The sequence below is a fragment of the Erpetoichthys calabaricus genome, chromosome 1 (genome assembly GCF_900747795.2).
Source record: "Erpetoichthys calabaricus chromosome 1, fErpCal1.3, whole genome shotgun sequence".
Taxonomy (NCBI): domain Eukaryota; kingdom Metazoa; phylum Chordata; class Cladistia; order Polypteriformes; family Polypteridae; genus Erpetoichthys; species Erpetoichthys calabaricus.
In genome coordinates this window covers 336774269-336789082 of record NC_041394.2, presented here as the reverse complement: position 1 = coordinate 336789082, position 14814 = coordinate 336774269, and the positions used below count along the sequence as shown (strand labels likewise).

The following is a 14814-nucleotide window of genomic DNA, read 5'->3' as shown; positions in this document are numbered from 1 at the left end:
TCTTTCAGCTGCTCCCGATCATCTTGTTCCAGACTGCTAGGATTAATAATGTTTATGTTATCTAATAAAGACTCACTTTTTTTTTTTGTGAAATCAAAATTCTTTATTGATGAAATTTTGGAAAACATACTACTACCAAATGTATGCACACTCTCTACAATATTTGATATTTAGATGTATTCGCATAGCAGACACATTTATTCTATTAATACTTGCAGCATTTTTAAAACTCTAACATAGCCAACGCCACACAGAATTGCTGTTCATCTTAACAGTTCAACAGTTGTCATTTGCCTCAAAGAGCCTCCACCGCTCACCACAGTTTAGGCCCTCAACCGTAAATGAGCTCCTCCAAGTGTTTACCACAAGAAGTGTGACAAGCGAGATGAGGCCATTACAGTCACCAGGTGCACATGGTGGACTAACAGGTCAGCTATCACGACACCTCGTCAGTGTGTCCAGATGTTTCCCTCAGCTACACCACCTGGTATTTTATTGAACTCCCATGATCCTCTGTATGCTGAAGTGTTTCCTGGCTCAGTTCTTCATTTCCACTGATGGGTGTCCTCGAGAACAGTGTTGAGGAAGTATTGGTTTGCACAGTGTCAGGCTAATGGTTGGGTGAAGTTGGTAATGTCTTGTATCCCATGATTTACACCTAAACAAAGTCAATTCTGGTTGTTTCACATGCTAGCAAACAAAGCGATTCTGAATTAATTTTAAATGGATTCATGTCCCACCCCCCCCCCCCCCAATCTACACTCAATAACCCAAAATGAAAGTAGGTTTTCAGAAAGATTTGAAAATTTACTAAAAATCAAAAACTGGAACCTCTCACTTGTATAAGTACTCAGAGCTTCTGCTCCTTCACTTCAAATTGTGCTCATGTAGAATTTGACAAGAGTCCGCTTGTCGCAAACTGAATTGATTGATTGAAAAGGACCTCTCTTTTAAACGTCTGTGATCAAATTGTGGTGATGACACAATTAGGGCAATGGAATAAAAACATTTCTAAAGATTATGTTCCCAATGTCCTCAATAATTTACAATGGAAGTAATTTAGACCCACCATAAATGTTCTTAGAGTTGGCCACCTTGACAAACTGAGTAACCGAGCAAGAAGGGCCTTGGTCAGGGAGGTGACGAAGAACCCAGTGTTCATTCTAAAAGAGCTTCAGAAGTCCTGTGGAAGATCGGAGAACCTGCCAGAATGATGACCGTCTCAGCAGCACTCCATTAATAAGGCACCCATAACAGCAAGCTCGAAGTTTGTCAAACAACATTATGAAGAAAGAGATTCTTTGGTCTGATTAAACAAATGTTGAACTGTCTGGGCAGAACTCCACACACTCGACTGCTCCTCACCTGCCTAATACCATCTCTACTCTGGTGGTGGCAGCATCAAGTTATAGGGGTGCTTCTCAGTGGCAGGCAGACTGTTCAGATTTGAGGGAAGGGTGAATGTGACCAAACACAGAGAGGTCTTTAGAAGAAAGCTGCCCCAGAGTGCACACAATCTCAGACCTTTCAGCACAACAATGACCCAAAGCAAACGGCCGTGAAAAACACTGGAATTGATTTGGCTCAAGTCACTGGCTGTCATTAAGTGGCTCAGTCAAAGCCCAGAACTTGTGAGGAGAGACCTGAAGATGCCAGCTTGCAACCCCATCTCTTACAATCTAATGGAGTTTGAAAGAATCTGCCAGAATGAAAAAAAAGTAATAAACTGCCCTAATCCAGATGGGCAAAGCTTACAGAGACTTACCCAAGGAGATTCAAAGTTGTAATTGCTGTTAAAGGGGCTCCTACAAAGTACTTTGTTAAGGGTCTGAAAATATATATGAATGAATTAAATCAGTTTTTGACTCTTAACAAATCTGAAAACCTTTATCTTTGTCATTATGGTAACGGAGTAGAGATCAATGGGCATAAAAAGCAAATTTAATAATTCAAAATTAAATGTGAAACATAATAAAGTGCGCAGAAAGTTAAGGGGTCTGAATACTATCTGAAACCATTGTCTATTTATATGTTTTTAATAAATACATTGTTCTCAATCTGTCCATTTATATCCCTTTAATATCAATTGCATGTTCTTGTTTACCATTGTTAGCTTCATGTTCTCATGTGTATAACTATTAGTTGTAATTAAATCCTAAAAGGAACAACTTGTGCCATCTTTTCATTTAATTTTCCTGCTTCTCAGTACAAATTATTAAATGGTTTTCAAAGACTATTTTTTATCAGAGAATCCCTTTGTCACATACTGAATAGCAATATGGCCTCTCTCCACTGTGAATTCTTGAGTGTACAGTTGTTGAAAAATTGTTATCAATGAAATGGTTTCTCCCCAGTGTACATTCTTGTATGTATCTGAAGACTGCTCCTGTCAGACAATTGTTTGTTGCATTTCGGAACAGTGATATGGTTTCTCCCCAGTGTGAATTCTTGTGTGTTTCTGCAGACTGCTGCTTGTTAAGAATTGTTTGCCACATTCAGAACAAGAAAACGGCCTCTCTCTAGAATGAATTCTTGTGTGGCTCTGAAGATGACTCTTGTGCAAGAATCTTTTGCCACACTCAGAACAGCAATGAAACTTCTTTCCTGTGTGAATTTTCATATGTCTCCGAAGGCTGCTTTTATCAGAAAATCGTTTCCCACATTCAGAACAACAATAAGGCTTCTCACCTGTATGAATCCTTAAGTGGACTTCAAGATGCCCATTGATGGAGAATCCTTTGCCACATTCAGAACAACAAAATGGCTTTTCACCTGTGTGAATTCTTATGTGGCCCTGGAGAATGCTCTTGTGCGAGAATCGCTTACCACACTCAGAACAGAGATATGGCTTCTCTTGATTATGACTTCTTGTGTGTCTCTGAAAATATGCACTGTCCGAAAACTGTTTGCCACATTCAGAACAGAAATATGGCTTCTCTCCAGTGTGAATTCTTGCATGCTTCCGAAGACTGCTCATGTGCAAGTATGTTTTGCCACATTTGGAACAGCAATAAGTTTTGCTTCTAGTGTGAATCTGTTCATGTCTCCGAAGACTGCTCCTATCGGAGAACTGTTTCCCACATTCAGAACAACAATATGGCTTCTCTCCACTGTGAATTCTTGTGTGGGACCTAAGAAGCTCACTGGTGTAGAATCCTTTCCCACATTCAGAACACTGATACGACTTCTCTCCAATATGAATTCGCATGTGGGTCTGAAGACTGCTGCTGTGGAAATATTGTTTGCCACATTCAGAACAGCAATACTGTTTCTCTCCATTGTGAACATTTATATGGGTCCGAAGATGACCCCTATCAGAGAATTGTTTGCCACAGTCTGAACAGCAATATGGCTTTTCTCCAGTGTGGATTCTTATATGTCTTCGAAGATGGCTTCTATTGGAAAATTGTTTTCTACAGAAGGAACAACAGTATGGCTTTTCTCCAGTGTGAACTCTTGTGTGGATCTGAAGATGCCAATTGGTGGAGAATCGCTTCTCACATTCAGGACAAGAATATGGCCTCTCTCCAGTGTGAATTTGCATGTGTTTCTGTAAACTACTCATTTGTGAGAATTGTTTGCCACATTCAGAACAGCTATATAGTTTGTGTCTATTCTGACTCTTCTTGCATTTTGATTCACTTTTAAATTGTTCCTTCTGCTTTTCACAGACAAATGAAGTTGAAGAATTTGTATGGAGTCCCTGTAATTGAGTGTCAATTCCATCACCAAGCAGAGAGCTATCCTGCAAAGAGGTTGATATCAAACTCTCTGATCCACTTGTTGACTTCTTCACATTTTTTCCATGTGGTGTCTGTTGTGGTATGCACTTTAGAGATGTCTGATCCAATGACAATAAGCAGCTACCACTCTTTATGAAATCTGTAGAAATACAAAGTGTAAGATTAGGAAATGTCGAAAAAGATCTGACATGAAATTAGTTTAATATAAAATATTTTATTCCTTTTAAAACATACTGCCAGAAGGGATCCTAACCAACCTGAGCATACCTCCAGGGGTGCAATACAATGGCTGAACCACAAAGGTCATGCAAAAAGATTTGAAATTAGTGGTGGCTTTAGTTCATTGGAGGAGGTGATACAGTTCTGCATATTAAGAGCCTAATGAAATGATGGTAATTAAAGGAAAGTACAAAAGGTGAGGAATTGTTGAGTTGTCAGTTCACTCCATGGACTGAGACATTTGTGTGTAACTCTGTGCAAAGAAAGAATTGCTTTGCATTCTCATCTGGGCTCCACAACTGCCATCTTTGAAGATGGAGGAAAGTTTTTTTCTACGACAATACCTGCAGTGTTACTGCATGGGGATAGCAAGTAAAGTTGATTTGTAGCTACCTGTTTCACAACTCTCTACAGCAGGCATGTCAAACACGCGGCCTACAACAGAAATCTGTGTGGCCCGCATGACAGATCCTAGTCAGCACTGAACTTGTAGAAAATGATTGCTATCATTTGTGATTGAATCATTCTACATCTTCAGTGTTACTTATTGACTTTTCTTACTTCTGCCTTCTGACAAAAACGTGTTTTCCCATGGCATTACGGTACCAGAAACGTCATCTGCTAGTATAGCCACGAGCCTTGTCCAATGTTAATGAGCCGCGACATCGCAACTGAAGTGCTAGGCTGCAGCAGCGGGCAGCAGGAGCGGCCTTAGGCATGTGTAAACGGTGCACCTGTACAGTGCCGCCAAATCCCAGGGGCCGCCACGCCAATATATATTGAATATAAAACAGAAAGAGAAAATAACGACACAGCTCACGGCAATGTGGCCAAAAAAACACTGTCTTTCTTTATAATTAGTACGCTGCATTTACTAATGTCGCTTGAGTCGGAGCATTAAGCTATATGTAGTATTATAACGTTCTGCCATAATGAGAATATCATGGGCCGCCACTTGGTTTTCAAGTTACGGACACGCGTATATAGAAGCGTGTCATGAGCACGAGGCGGCTATGCAGTGTCCGCAATGGATGTGGCCATCCGCTGTGCATAAGATACCGTATTGACATTGCCAGGCGAAGGGGCCACCGATTCTTTCTCTGCCCAGGGCCGCCACGAGCCTAGAGCCGCCCCTGCTAAGGCTACACTACTGACTGGGCTGCTGAGACTGGCCACTGGGCAGAACTGATCATCACGAGTAGTAATAGCCTGCATATTTTCACGTTTTTTTTGCGCTAGTTTCATGTAATTTTGTGCTAATATTGTAACGGTTAGTGCAGACTACAGCTGAAGATCTGAAGTGGACGCGAGAAGTTGGTGAGTTGTTTATTAACATATTTTTGTGATTTTTAGTTTGTAAAATTATTGTAGGTCAGGTGGCTTTTTGCATATCGGCTTATTTTACAATGTAAACTTTGAAGTAAACTTAGTAAAGTAAAATTTGAATTTTGAAGGTTTTGTTTTCCAACTTGAATTACTGAGCAATGAATTCAGTGAGCATTTTCGTGAGGTCAGTTCACACAAACAGGGCATTGCGCTGTTCTCTTACAACGTTGCGAATGCGCCTGAGAATATCCAAATGGAATTGACTGAAGTGCAGTCAGATTCTATTCTGAAGGCAAAATACAACGAAGTTGGTGTGCCAGGCTTGTATGCTTACCTGCCACTCTCGTATGTGCAGATCCGTAAGTTGGCATCAAGAGTACTGTCTATGTTCGGAAGCACTTACCTTTGTAAGCAATTGTTTTCGTTAATGAAAGCTACCAAAACCCCACATTGCTCAAGACTTACCGTCGAGCACCTTTCATCCCTCATAACAGTTGCAGCTGCACAAGATTTCAAGCCTGATATTGATGAACTGGTTACTAACAAGAGATGCCAAGTGTCGGGACAAAAGAAATAAATCTCACACTGTAAGGCTCCTATATAAGCAATGAATATAATATAATGAATATAATATAATAAGGACCTGGCTAAGAGGCTAAGACTCTAATTCTACACTGTTGTGTGGAGACTGTATGGAAATAAATTGCTTTTCTTTAAACTTTAAGTGTTATATTTTTTAAAGTTTTCAGTATTGGAAAGAAAGCTACAGTAACTTTGTATAATAGTATTTGTTACAGTGCGGCCCGCTGACGCACGTATGGCAGTCGAAGCGGCCCACCAACAGTAGTGAGTTTGACATGCCTGCTCTAGAGACAACCTATTTGTTCCACAGCTTTCTAGGGGGCTGAGCATCCAGTGGCAGGAGGTGACAGTGAAAAAGAAGCCTGTGAGAGGAAGACAGTCCAGGTATGATGACAAGAAGTGGATGGAGGAGATAAAGTACAGCATGCAGGAGTGAAGAGCCAAGCTGGTTCACACATGGGAAAAGGCAATACGAAGATAGGCAAACAGGTTAGCAGATGTATGACTGAAGTGTGCATTTAAAGGGGGCACACTAAGTATGGCACAACTTATCCTGGTGTATAGTGTTGTAATTGTTTGTAGGGGTGCATCAGAGTTTAGCAATAAACTAATAAATAAACACAACCAGTTGTGTGAGGGCTTAGACCTGCACATCATGTGTGGTCTGTGTGTTGCTCTTCCAACTGTGTGCTTGTTACAGCATGCAAGGTTATTACTACTGGATTTTGAAATATGACACATTATTCAAAAAAATTGAAAATTCGTACAGGTGGAACCCATCGTAACGAAATTCATGGCAGCATAAAAATATTTTGCTAAAAAGAATGGAAATTTCCTTATAGCAAATTTGGGAAAAAGAAGTATAGCATTGTGACCGCAGCCTTTGGTGATTCACAATGTTTACCAGCAGCGGCACAAGAACAGCTCCATGGCTGCGTCTGGTAAGCAGCAAACCGAGGGCAAAGTAATTGGCTGTAATCAGCAGGAGCAGGGCTACCACGTAACGGGCTTGTCGCACAATGTTTACAACATTTAACACCAGCCTTTGATCTGTTCTTCCTCACACTCTTCTGATCCGTCTTCTCCAGACTGCGTTTGCCACTGCACTGATTCCGAGCCGCTGGTGTTCTTCTAATCTGAAGATAGGAGCTAAAGCAGGACGATCGCCTGTGCCGTGACTACTAACAGCTCCAATTTTGAATGAAGCCTTGAGACTGGACCTGCCTTCTCTATGCAGTAATAAGGTTACCTTTATTTCCTTGAAACACTGGACTCACCTTCCTGTCTATCGTGCAACTCTGTGACCCAAGCTTGATAACTAACGCCTGTATAAAAAAAACAGCTCATCGTAAACTGAAAAAAATATTGTATTTGAAAATTCAGACATTGGATGTAACTCTTTTGTTTTTTAAATAAAAATACAGGTATGAAAATCCAGAATGAAAATGAGACTTTAGATATGAAAATGAAGGCGCGATTCTGAATGCTTTCGCCACATCATTTTTCTTCATTCTGGAGTCAACTTTTTCCAGGATTGCTAATTTTTCTTTCAGCATAAACTGACGGTGTTTCACACATTTATTCATCTCAAAGAAAACTTTGAAAGGCACTATGAAGCTCGAATGCTCCAATATCCGCAAACAATTACCCACGCAGAAGTTTGGTGGAGCAGCAACTCAGAATTCAGCTATGTGTTACGATGTCTCGTCTACACTCTCACCAAGACTGCCCAGAACCAGAAATCTCTCAACCAACCGTCACTTTCTTTTGGTCTAATAAGACAGCTGTTGCAGGTTTCCTGAGACTCTGCAAAGTGTGGGGAAGAGTAGAATGACATTCGTGCAGCGATTCTTTTCACGTGTGTGCCATCAATAAAAAAGATGGAGTTCTGCTTGTTTGAAAGGTCAAATCAGAACGAGTGGCTGATGAGGGGAGTTTTTGACAGCTGAGTCCTTAACTTTGACACTATCAGCTACTTGCTAATGTCACTCACAAAATGTGTGTCATCCAAAAACAAGGAGGATTAGGGGTAACAACGATAACCTCTTTGCCTATCATTTCCTTGCGATGACGGCCTCATCTGTGCCCTTCTAACACCTGCAAACTGACATTATTATGTGGCAATAAACAATGTTAGCATTTTCAACAAAATTAATTTTGCTGGTATAAATAGCTTGTTTAATTCAAAATGTGTACTTAAGTGCGTCCATTTAACCTTTCAGCACAAACCCATAGATTGAAACAGGCCTGCATTTCTGAGGTCAGTGATAAAGGATCAGGACTTTCCATAAATAAATCCCATATGTAAATCCCATCTATCCTGACCTTAGGCTGATTTTTTTTTAGCACCTACCATCTTCATGATGGATATCCCTCAATGCGTTTGTAGTCTTCAATTCAGATTCCAAAGATTCAGCCTTCAGATGATGTTGCAGGGAGCACAGACTACTGGGTGTCAAGCCTAATCCACGAGCCTTTTCATCGGGATAGAAACACAGAGAGTCCGACTCTGATTTAAGGTTTTCTTTCTTTATGCCACTGATAGTTTCATTTCTCTGAATATTGGTGATGTCAGAAGCTGGTTCAGTGTCTTCTTTAATGTCACAGACTACTCTTTCACAGTTCTCCTCCTCCTTAATGCCAAAGTGGTCCTGCTGTAAGTAAGCAGACTCCCACTCACAGTCCTCTTCCTTAATGTTCACACGTCTTTTCTCCATGGTAGGCACAGAGACGAGGCTCTTGTGCAGTGTGAGGTTATTCTTTTCCTCCTCATCACACACTTGACCTGAGACCCCCTCTTCACCTTTAAATGCCATATCTAGACATACCTGCACAGCTGACCACACCTGCTCCATATTGTACAACATGAAATGGCAGTGTCCTTCTTACCTGTATAGAAAACAGAGTAGAATTCAGAATTGAAAAAAGAACCAAACACATTTGAGTTGACTCCCATAAGCCATAGCCCAGTGGTCTTGAAAGAGCACACCTTCTCCCCCCTAGACCTCGTCCACTGTGAACAACAGCACTGCGCAGTTTTCCAGATGTGACCTCACAAGTGAGATATTATAACGGGTACCTCTGCTATTTCATTAACACAGCTAGTCTGGAGTTTGGCTCAGGGATTCTTACCTGTAAGATTTCACTGACCAAGTGATAGATATAGATACTGTATATATAGATATAGATATTGTCACACATGCGTGTTTAGGAGGCAACTAAAGGGCTCAAATACATGTAATTCCATGCCAGACCAGGGGGTGGCGAAGTGCACTAATTCTCCCTCTCAATCTCTTACAGACCATTATAGGGAAATCCCGCCCGGCTCTGGGGCAGCCAACGACATCACTTCCGGTTCCGGTCCTGATGACATCACATCCTGTAATGGCCTTTAAAGCCGCCATCTTGTTAATATTGAGATAGTTCTGTTTTGGACTGAATAGTGTGAACATGGACCTGATGATTAAGACCTTTTGCAGCCGGGAACAATTATACGGGTGGCTCCACCAAACCTTTGCAATATCTAGTGATCTTTATTGTTACAATATATATATATATATATATATATATATATATATATATATATATATATATATATATATTGTGGCATGCCACTGGGGGTGGTACCCAGCCGGGATGCCCGAGAGGACCAAAGGAGGGCATGCGCCTCCTCCGGACCATGAGGGGGCGACCGCCCTGGTTGCGGAGCTTGGAAGCCCAACCCTGTAGGGGCCCATGGTCACCGCCAGGGGGCACCCTGGTGCCTGGAGAGCCCTGGACCTCAGCACTTCCGCCACACCTGAATGGGGACACCTGGAGGGCTTCTGGGTGCGCAGCCGGCACTTCCGCCACACAGGGGAGTGTCGGGAAGCACCTGGAGCCCATCCGGGCGTGCATAAAAGGGGCCACCTCCCTTCAGACAGAGACTGGAGTCAGGCGGAGGTGGACAAGAGTCTTGTTGGAGAGGAGTGGAGGCAGCCTGAAGAAGGCAGGCACTGGAGAGAGAGGCCTGGAATTTGGGGGATTGGTGCTGGAGGCACTGGGTTTGTGCAAATCTAAATACTGTATATATTGTATAATATATGTGTGTTGGGTGCAAACACGATGTTCGTCTGTCTGTGTCTGGGCTGCTTCCCACAATATATATATATATATATATATATATATATATACTCTCTATATATATATATATATATACTCTCTATATATAAAATCCAAAGCCTAAAAGTGCAATGATTTTATGTCCCGTTTTTTTGTCACGCTTTAAATCAGGCTTATTTTAAAACCTACATATATGTTTGCTATCATTCTTTTCAGAGTATATCGAACTTTAATGTGATATTGTTAGCTTTTCAGATTCTTATTCCGTTTTTAAATTATAAATTAAAAAATATCAAGAATTCATGTCACGGGAGACGAGATTTTGTGCCAAGAGATTTAACCATGCCCGGGGCCGGAAATTATATATATATGTTGACTGGCCGTTAATCGTGTCCTTAACTGATGGTATGAATTGATACGAGTGTCTTCCCTTATTACTGTACTTCCATATTACTTGTCAATCATTTAAATTTAGTTTTTAAATATGCAGTTTTACTTTTTCCTAAAAGTAATTCTAAATCTACTTTAGCTTTATTTGGCACCCTTTGTGCCAAATGGTCAGCAATTTCAATTCCCAGTATCCCTTAATTTCCTGGAATCCACATTGATTTGACTAATACCTTATTTAAATTTAATTCAGTCAATTTATGTTGTACTTCCAGTATCAAGTCACCTCTATTGGCTAATTTCCCAGACTCTAAAGCAAACAAGGATAATAAAGAATCGGTTACAATAGGTACTTTCTGAAATTTTATTTCAGTTATCCAGTCAAGAGCCAAATAAATTGCTATCACTTCAGCTGACAAAAACAGAGAATCCCTGATGTTAACTTCTTTCTTCAAATTTTTCACATAAAATGCCGATGCTAATTTTCTCCAGGTTCTTAGGCCCATCTGTATATATTTGGATGTTCTCCTTATATTGCCTGTATAAATATTAGAGTGTCATATTTTTGACTGATTAAATTTGTATCCATGACTTCTTCCTGCTGTAAGCCCAAATCTTTGACACTTAAAACATCTAATTGCTTGCGGTATATTAACTCTAACTGGAAACATCCTGTACCCCAATTTTACTTTACTGGGTAAATTACCCTTAAAAAAGACCACACAATGGACTTTGTTGGAATTAACATCCTTTCTCTTTTAATGTTCATACGCTATCCACTTACTAGGTTTTGTTTCCTTATATGCAGGGCCGTCTTAACAGCATTACAGGCCCCCGGGCAAAGCAGTGCAGTGGGGCCCCTACCTACACAACAGCTCATCAAGTCACAACATACATAGATTAGCGTGGGGCCCCCGGGCAACTGCCCAGCGTGCCCATTCGTTAAGACGCTCCTTGCATGCTCTTATTATTTCTTTAATATTTACATCTGCTGATCGCCAAACCTCTTTCAACCTCAAACAACATTTTTCCTAAACTACAAAAAGTTCACAAAAAAAATATATTAAACGAGCGTTCAAGAATGTTTTAGCTTCTTTAACTTCCCCCATCATACTTTTATTCCACGACGCCAATTTAAACGGACTACAATCTCTCAAATTTCTCCCTTCTGCCATCGTCTTACAATTAAGTACAAAATCCTCTTTCTCTTCCCTGCCTCTTTGTTGCTAGAAGTGCCCGCATCCACGTGTCTCGCTCTGTTTTCACTCCTTCCTCCATTACATTACGTACGGGCCTATTCTGACAGCCTCAGAGGTAAACTCTCTTCGGTGCCGATCACAACACGTTCGTGTCCCTCGCCAGCTCTCTCTCCCACGTCTAACCCAGCGAGACGCTATCTCTCATGTTATCGAGAAAAGTTCTCCGAAAGTCTCCTCCCCGGAAGGGAAATTCACAACAAGCACCCAAGTCCCTCACTCAAAGTTTTCCTTTGTTCCCATTTGCCCATCTGTTTCATGTCCCGCAAGTACGTACCTCGTGTATTTCTTCTTCTTCATCTTTATCTTCTTCTTCTTCTAATTTTATTTAATGACGGTTAGCAAACCAGCTTAAGGCGCATTACCTACTCAAACTGGAATGGAGTGTGATGAAGAAATACCTATATTTTCCCGTGACCTGCTGTCTTTACGCTCGTCTGCTGTGCATAACAGAGTGAAGAAGCCGGCAGCAATTAGCAGCAGCAGCGCGCAACTTCCGGGTGGATCTGCACTGCAATGTATCAAAATAAAAGTTCGGACAGCCGATTTTTTAATTTAGCATTTTAAGAGACACAACTCTTATTTTACTACCAAACAAGCTAGTTGCAATGGAATGGCCTAAAGAGGTGATGCACTATTATTGTACAAAACTCAGACAAATCAGAGTTATTTTGCTTTTTCTGAGATGTTTCAGAGCAGCTTCATCATGGCTGTTCTTTACATAGTGGGTGAGTCTGGTGATTTCCATTATCTCAAAAGCGAAGAGTTGTGGTAGCATAAAACTGAGGTACAGTAGAATGTAATTTGCAGAAGTTCTTCTACTAGGAACATGGGTGAGACATTTCAGATTTACATCGTTACTTTAATAAAACTAACCTTTATATACTCATTCTTCCTGTAGGCATAAAAGCACAAACAGGCCCTTTATTGGAGTTGAGTGTCATCTACAGACACTTCTCTAATCAGGGCAGATGTCAGCCATGTAAAGTTTTCATTGCTGTGTTAGAAACACTAACCCAAATGTGCTAATAATCTAAATGTGGCTTTGCATAGGCCCTTTTCTACCCTCAACCTAAGGATATGTGGCAGCATTAAAATCAGACAGAATGTTATCTACAGACACAAGGGTCTGTCATACAAGATTTACCCTTAGTGTGTCAGTGACACTAACCTCAAAATGCCACTTATCAACACTCTCATTATAAATGTCATAGGGTCTCTTCTACTTTATAATATCTATAAAGGTTAAGTACCGTAGCAGCAAAAGAGAAAGGACAGACTTTAGCTTACCAGCACCACTCAAACACAGAGGTGCCCAACTTGTGGTCCAGCCCACAATGCATTGTCGAGTGGTCAACGGCTGTGTCATTGATTTGGCATTAAGTGCTTTGATTTTGCTTTGACCTTTCATGAGGTTTAGTGATTGTATATGACAGGCAACAAATGGCCTTATGAGTATAGCTGCATTTCTTAAACTATGGGTCACGACTCAAATTAGGATTGTGCTGATGCCTATGATGTGTCATTACATGAGTGTGTAGTAACACTTTCTGTGCTGACAGCCCACATTCAGCTCTCCTGCTGGCCAACAGCCTCCTTCCATCACCACCTGCAGCTCACTGGAGACCCATGGACTCTGGGGATGAAAGTGTGTGTGCAACAAGGAGAGGTGAAGTATCTAAGAGTGACTAAACCTGTCACTCTTAAAGATGGAATATTTTTAAGAAAACTAGGGGCTTTGCCCCTTGCTTGCTTCACTCGCCAGCCATATGGCCTGTGCTACTCACCAGCCTCTTTGCGTCTCTGCCACTCACATATGTGGATTTCACTTTCACCAAACAACAAATCTTTTAATTCTCACGGATATGCCTCTTCATTGGGAAGAAACACTACTTTTCCCTGATGGCAACACGAATTAGACAATCTCCAAGTCTCCAACTTAAAGTTTAAATCCAAACAATATATTCAATCTTTTGCCGCTGTTCCGTTATTTCACAGAGTAATAATTTCCATTTGTTTGCGCTAATGCGATCTTTACTCTCATTTTTTTGAGACTTTAGAATTTTCGTATTTCCATTATCTCTAACCTGCTCTGCATGTGTATCGTGCCAACATTTTTTAATTCTTTACGATGTTCTACTCAGTCATCTTCTCTTTGTCTTTTATTTCCGGCCCCAGGCATGGTTAAATCTCTTGACTCAAAGTCTCGTCTCATGGGATGTGAAAGTATCTCTCTGAAAAAGTCACATCTCATCCTAGGCTAATAAGTCTCATCTCGTCCCAGGATTTTTTTATTATAATAGAGAGACAAAAAAATAATAGTTTTCATACATCTTGGTGAATTTTGGGGGACCTGCAGCCTACTTTAGCCCATGCAGAAGTCCAGTGTTGGTGTCAGGGTTTCAGCAGCAATGGACAACTGGTTTGGTGCCACACCGTGTGTTCACCATTACAACATAACTCTGTAACAGAGACGTATTGAAGTTTTGTATTATGTTTATGGTGCTGCTCATAACTCTGTTTTAAAGACGTTCTCAATCTGCTGGTAGTACGATGGACGTGTCTGTTGGACTACTGAGAGCTGTGAGAACATCAGAAAATAACACAAGGCTCCGGAGTGGAGCTCCCAATGACTCAGTATGAACCAAGCTGGTAATTGTTTATCACGATTTATCCTGTCACCAGTATAAAAAACAAATAAGGAACAAAAATGTATTAGTAATGATTAAGCTGTGTAAGTTATTGAAATGTTAAATTAAAACTGGGATGTTGAACTACTTGCAGATATATTTAGAAAAAAGTATTGTTAAAGGTGGAGCAATTTCAGAAAAATGCTATTTAAAAAAATAGTTATTTAAGACCACCTGCATCAGGTAATTTACCAATTTATGCCTCATATCAGCACCATGAGTCAAGTGAATAAATTAATTTCCCATTCATACTGTGCTTTTCAAAAGCAACACATTCTTGAACTGCATCTATTATAAAGAATATCTGTTTCCACTTTATTGAAGCTTATGTTAAGCATTTACATTGGTAGTGAGAAATGTCAGATGACTCTTCCCTGTTTTGAATGATATTTACTGTTTTAGTAACAATATGTTTGCTTTCTACGGAGCCCCTGAGGTGAGCAGTACTCAAAATAGTAAGTGGTGAGCACAAGACAGTTTCCCAAAAAAAATTTTACACCATCAGAGGCT

The 14814-nt window shown here is 40.6% G+C and overlaps 1 protein-coding gene across 1 annotated transcript; it reads right to left on the bottom strand.

The window, feature by feature from the left end:
• Positions 1–760: 760 nt before the first annotated feature.
• LOC127527279 (gastrula zinc finger protein XlCGF26.1-like) lies at positions 761–12128 on the bottom strand. Its single transcript, XM_051925426.1, has 3 exons — positions 11822–12128; positions 8224–8751; positions 761–3882 (listed from the first exon to the last, which is right to left on the bottom strand). Exons 2-3 carry the CDS (start codon positions 8735–8737, stop codon positions 2390–2392), a joined length of 2007 nt encoding a protein of 668 aa, XP_051781386.1. The 5' UTR covers positions 8738–8751; positions 11822–12128; the 3' UTR covers positions 761–2389.
• Between the last annotated feature and the right edge of the window lie 2686 nt (positions 12129–14814).

Coding starts and splice junctions, on each gene's coding strand:
- LOC127527279 (XM_051925426.1), bottom strand. CDS start 8,737: ATGTTGTACAATATGGAGCAGGTGTGGTCAGCTGTGCAGGTATGTCTA. Junction 3,883..8,223: donor GGATATCCATCATGAAGATG/GTAGGTGCTAAA, acceptor GTATTTCTACAG/ATTTCATAAAGAGTGGTAGC.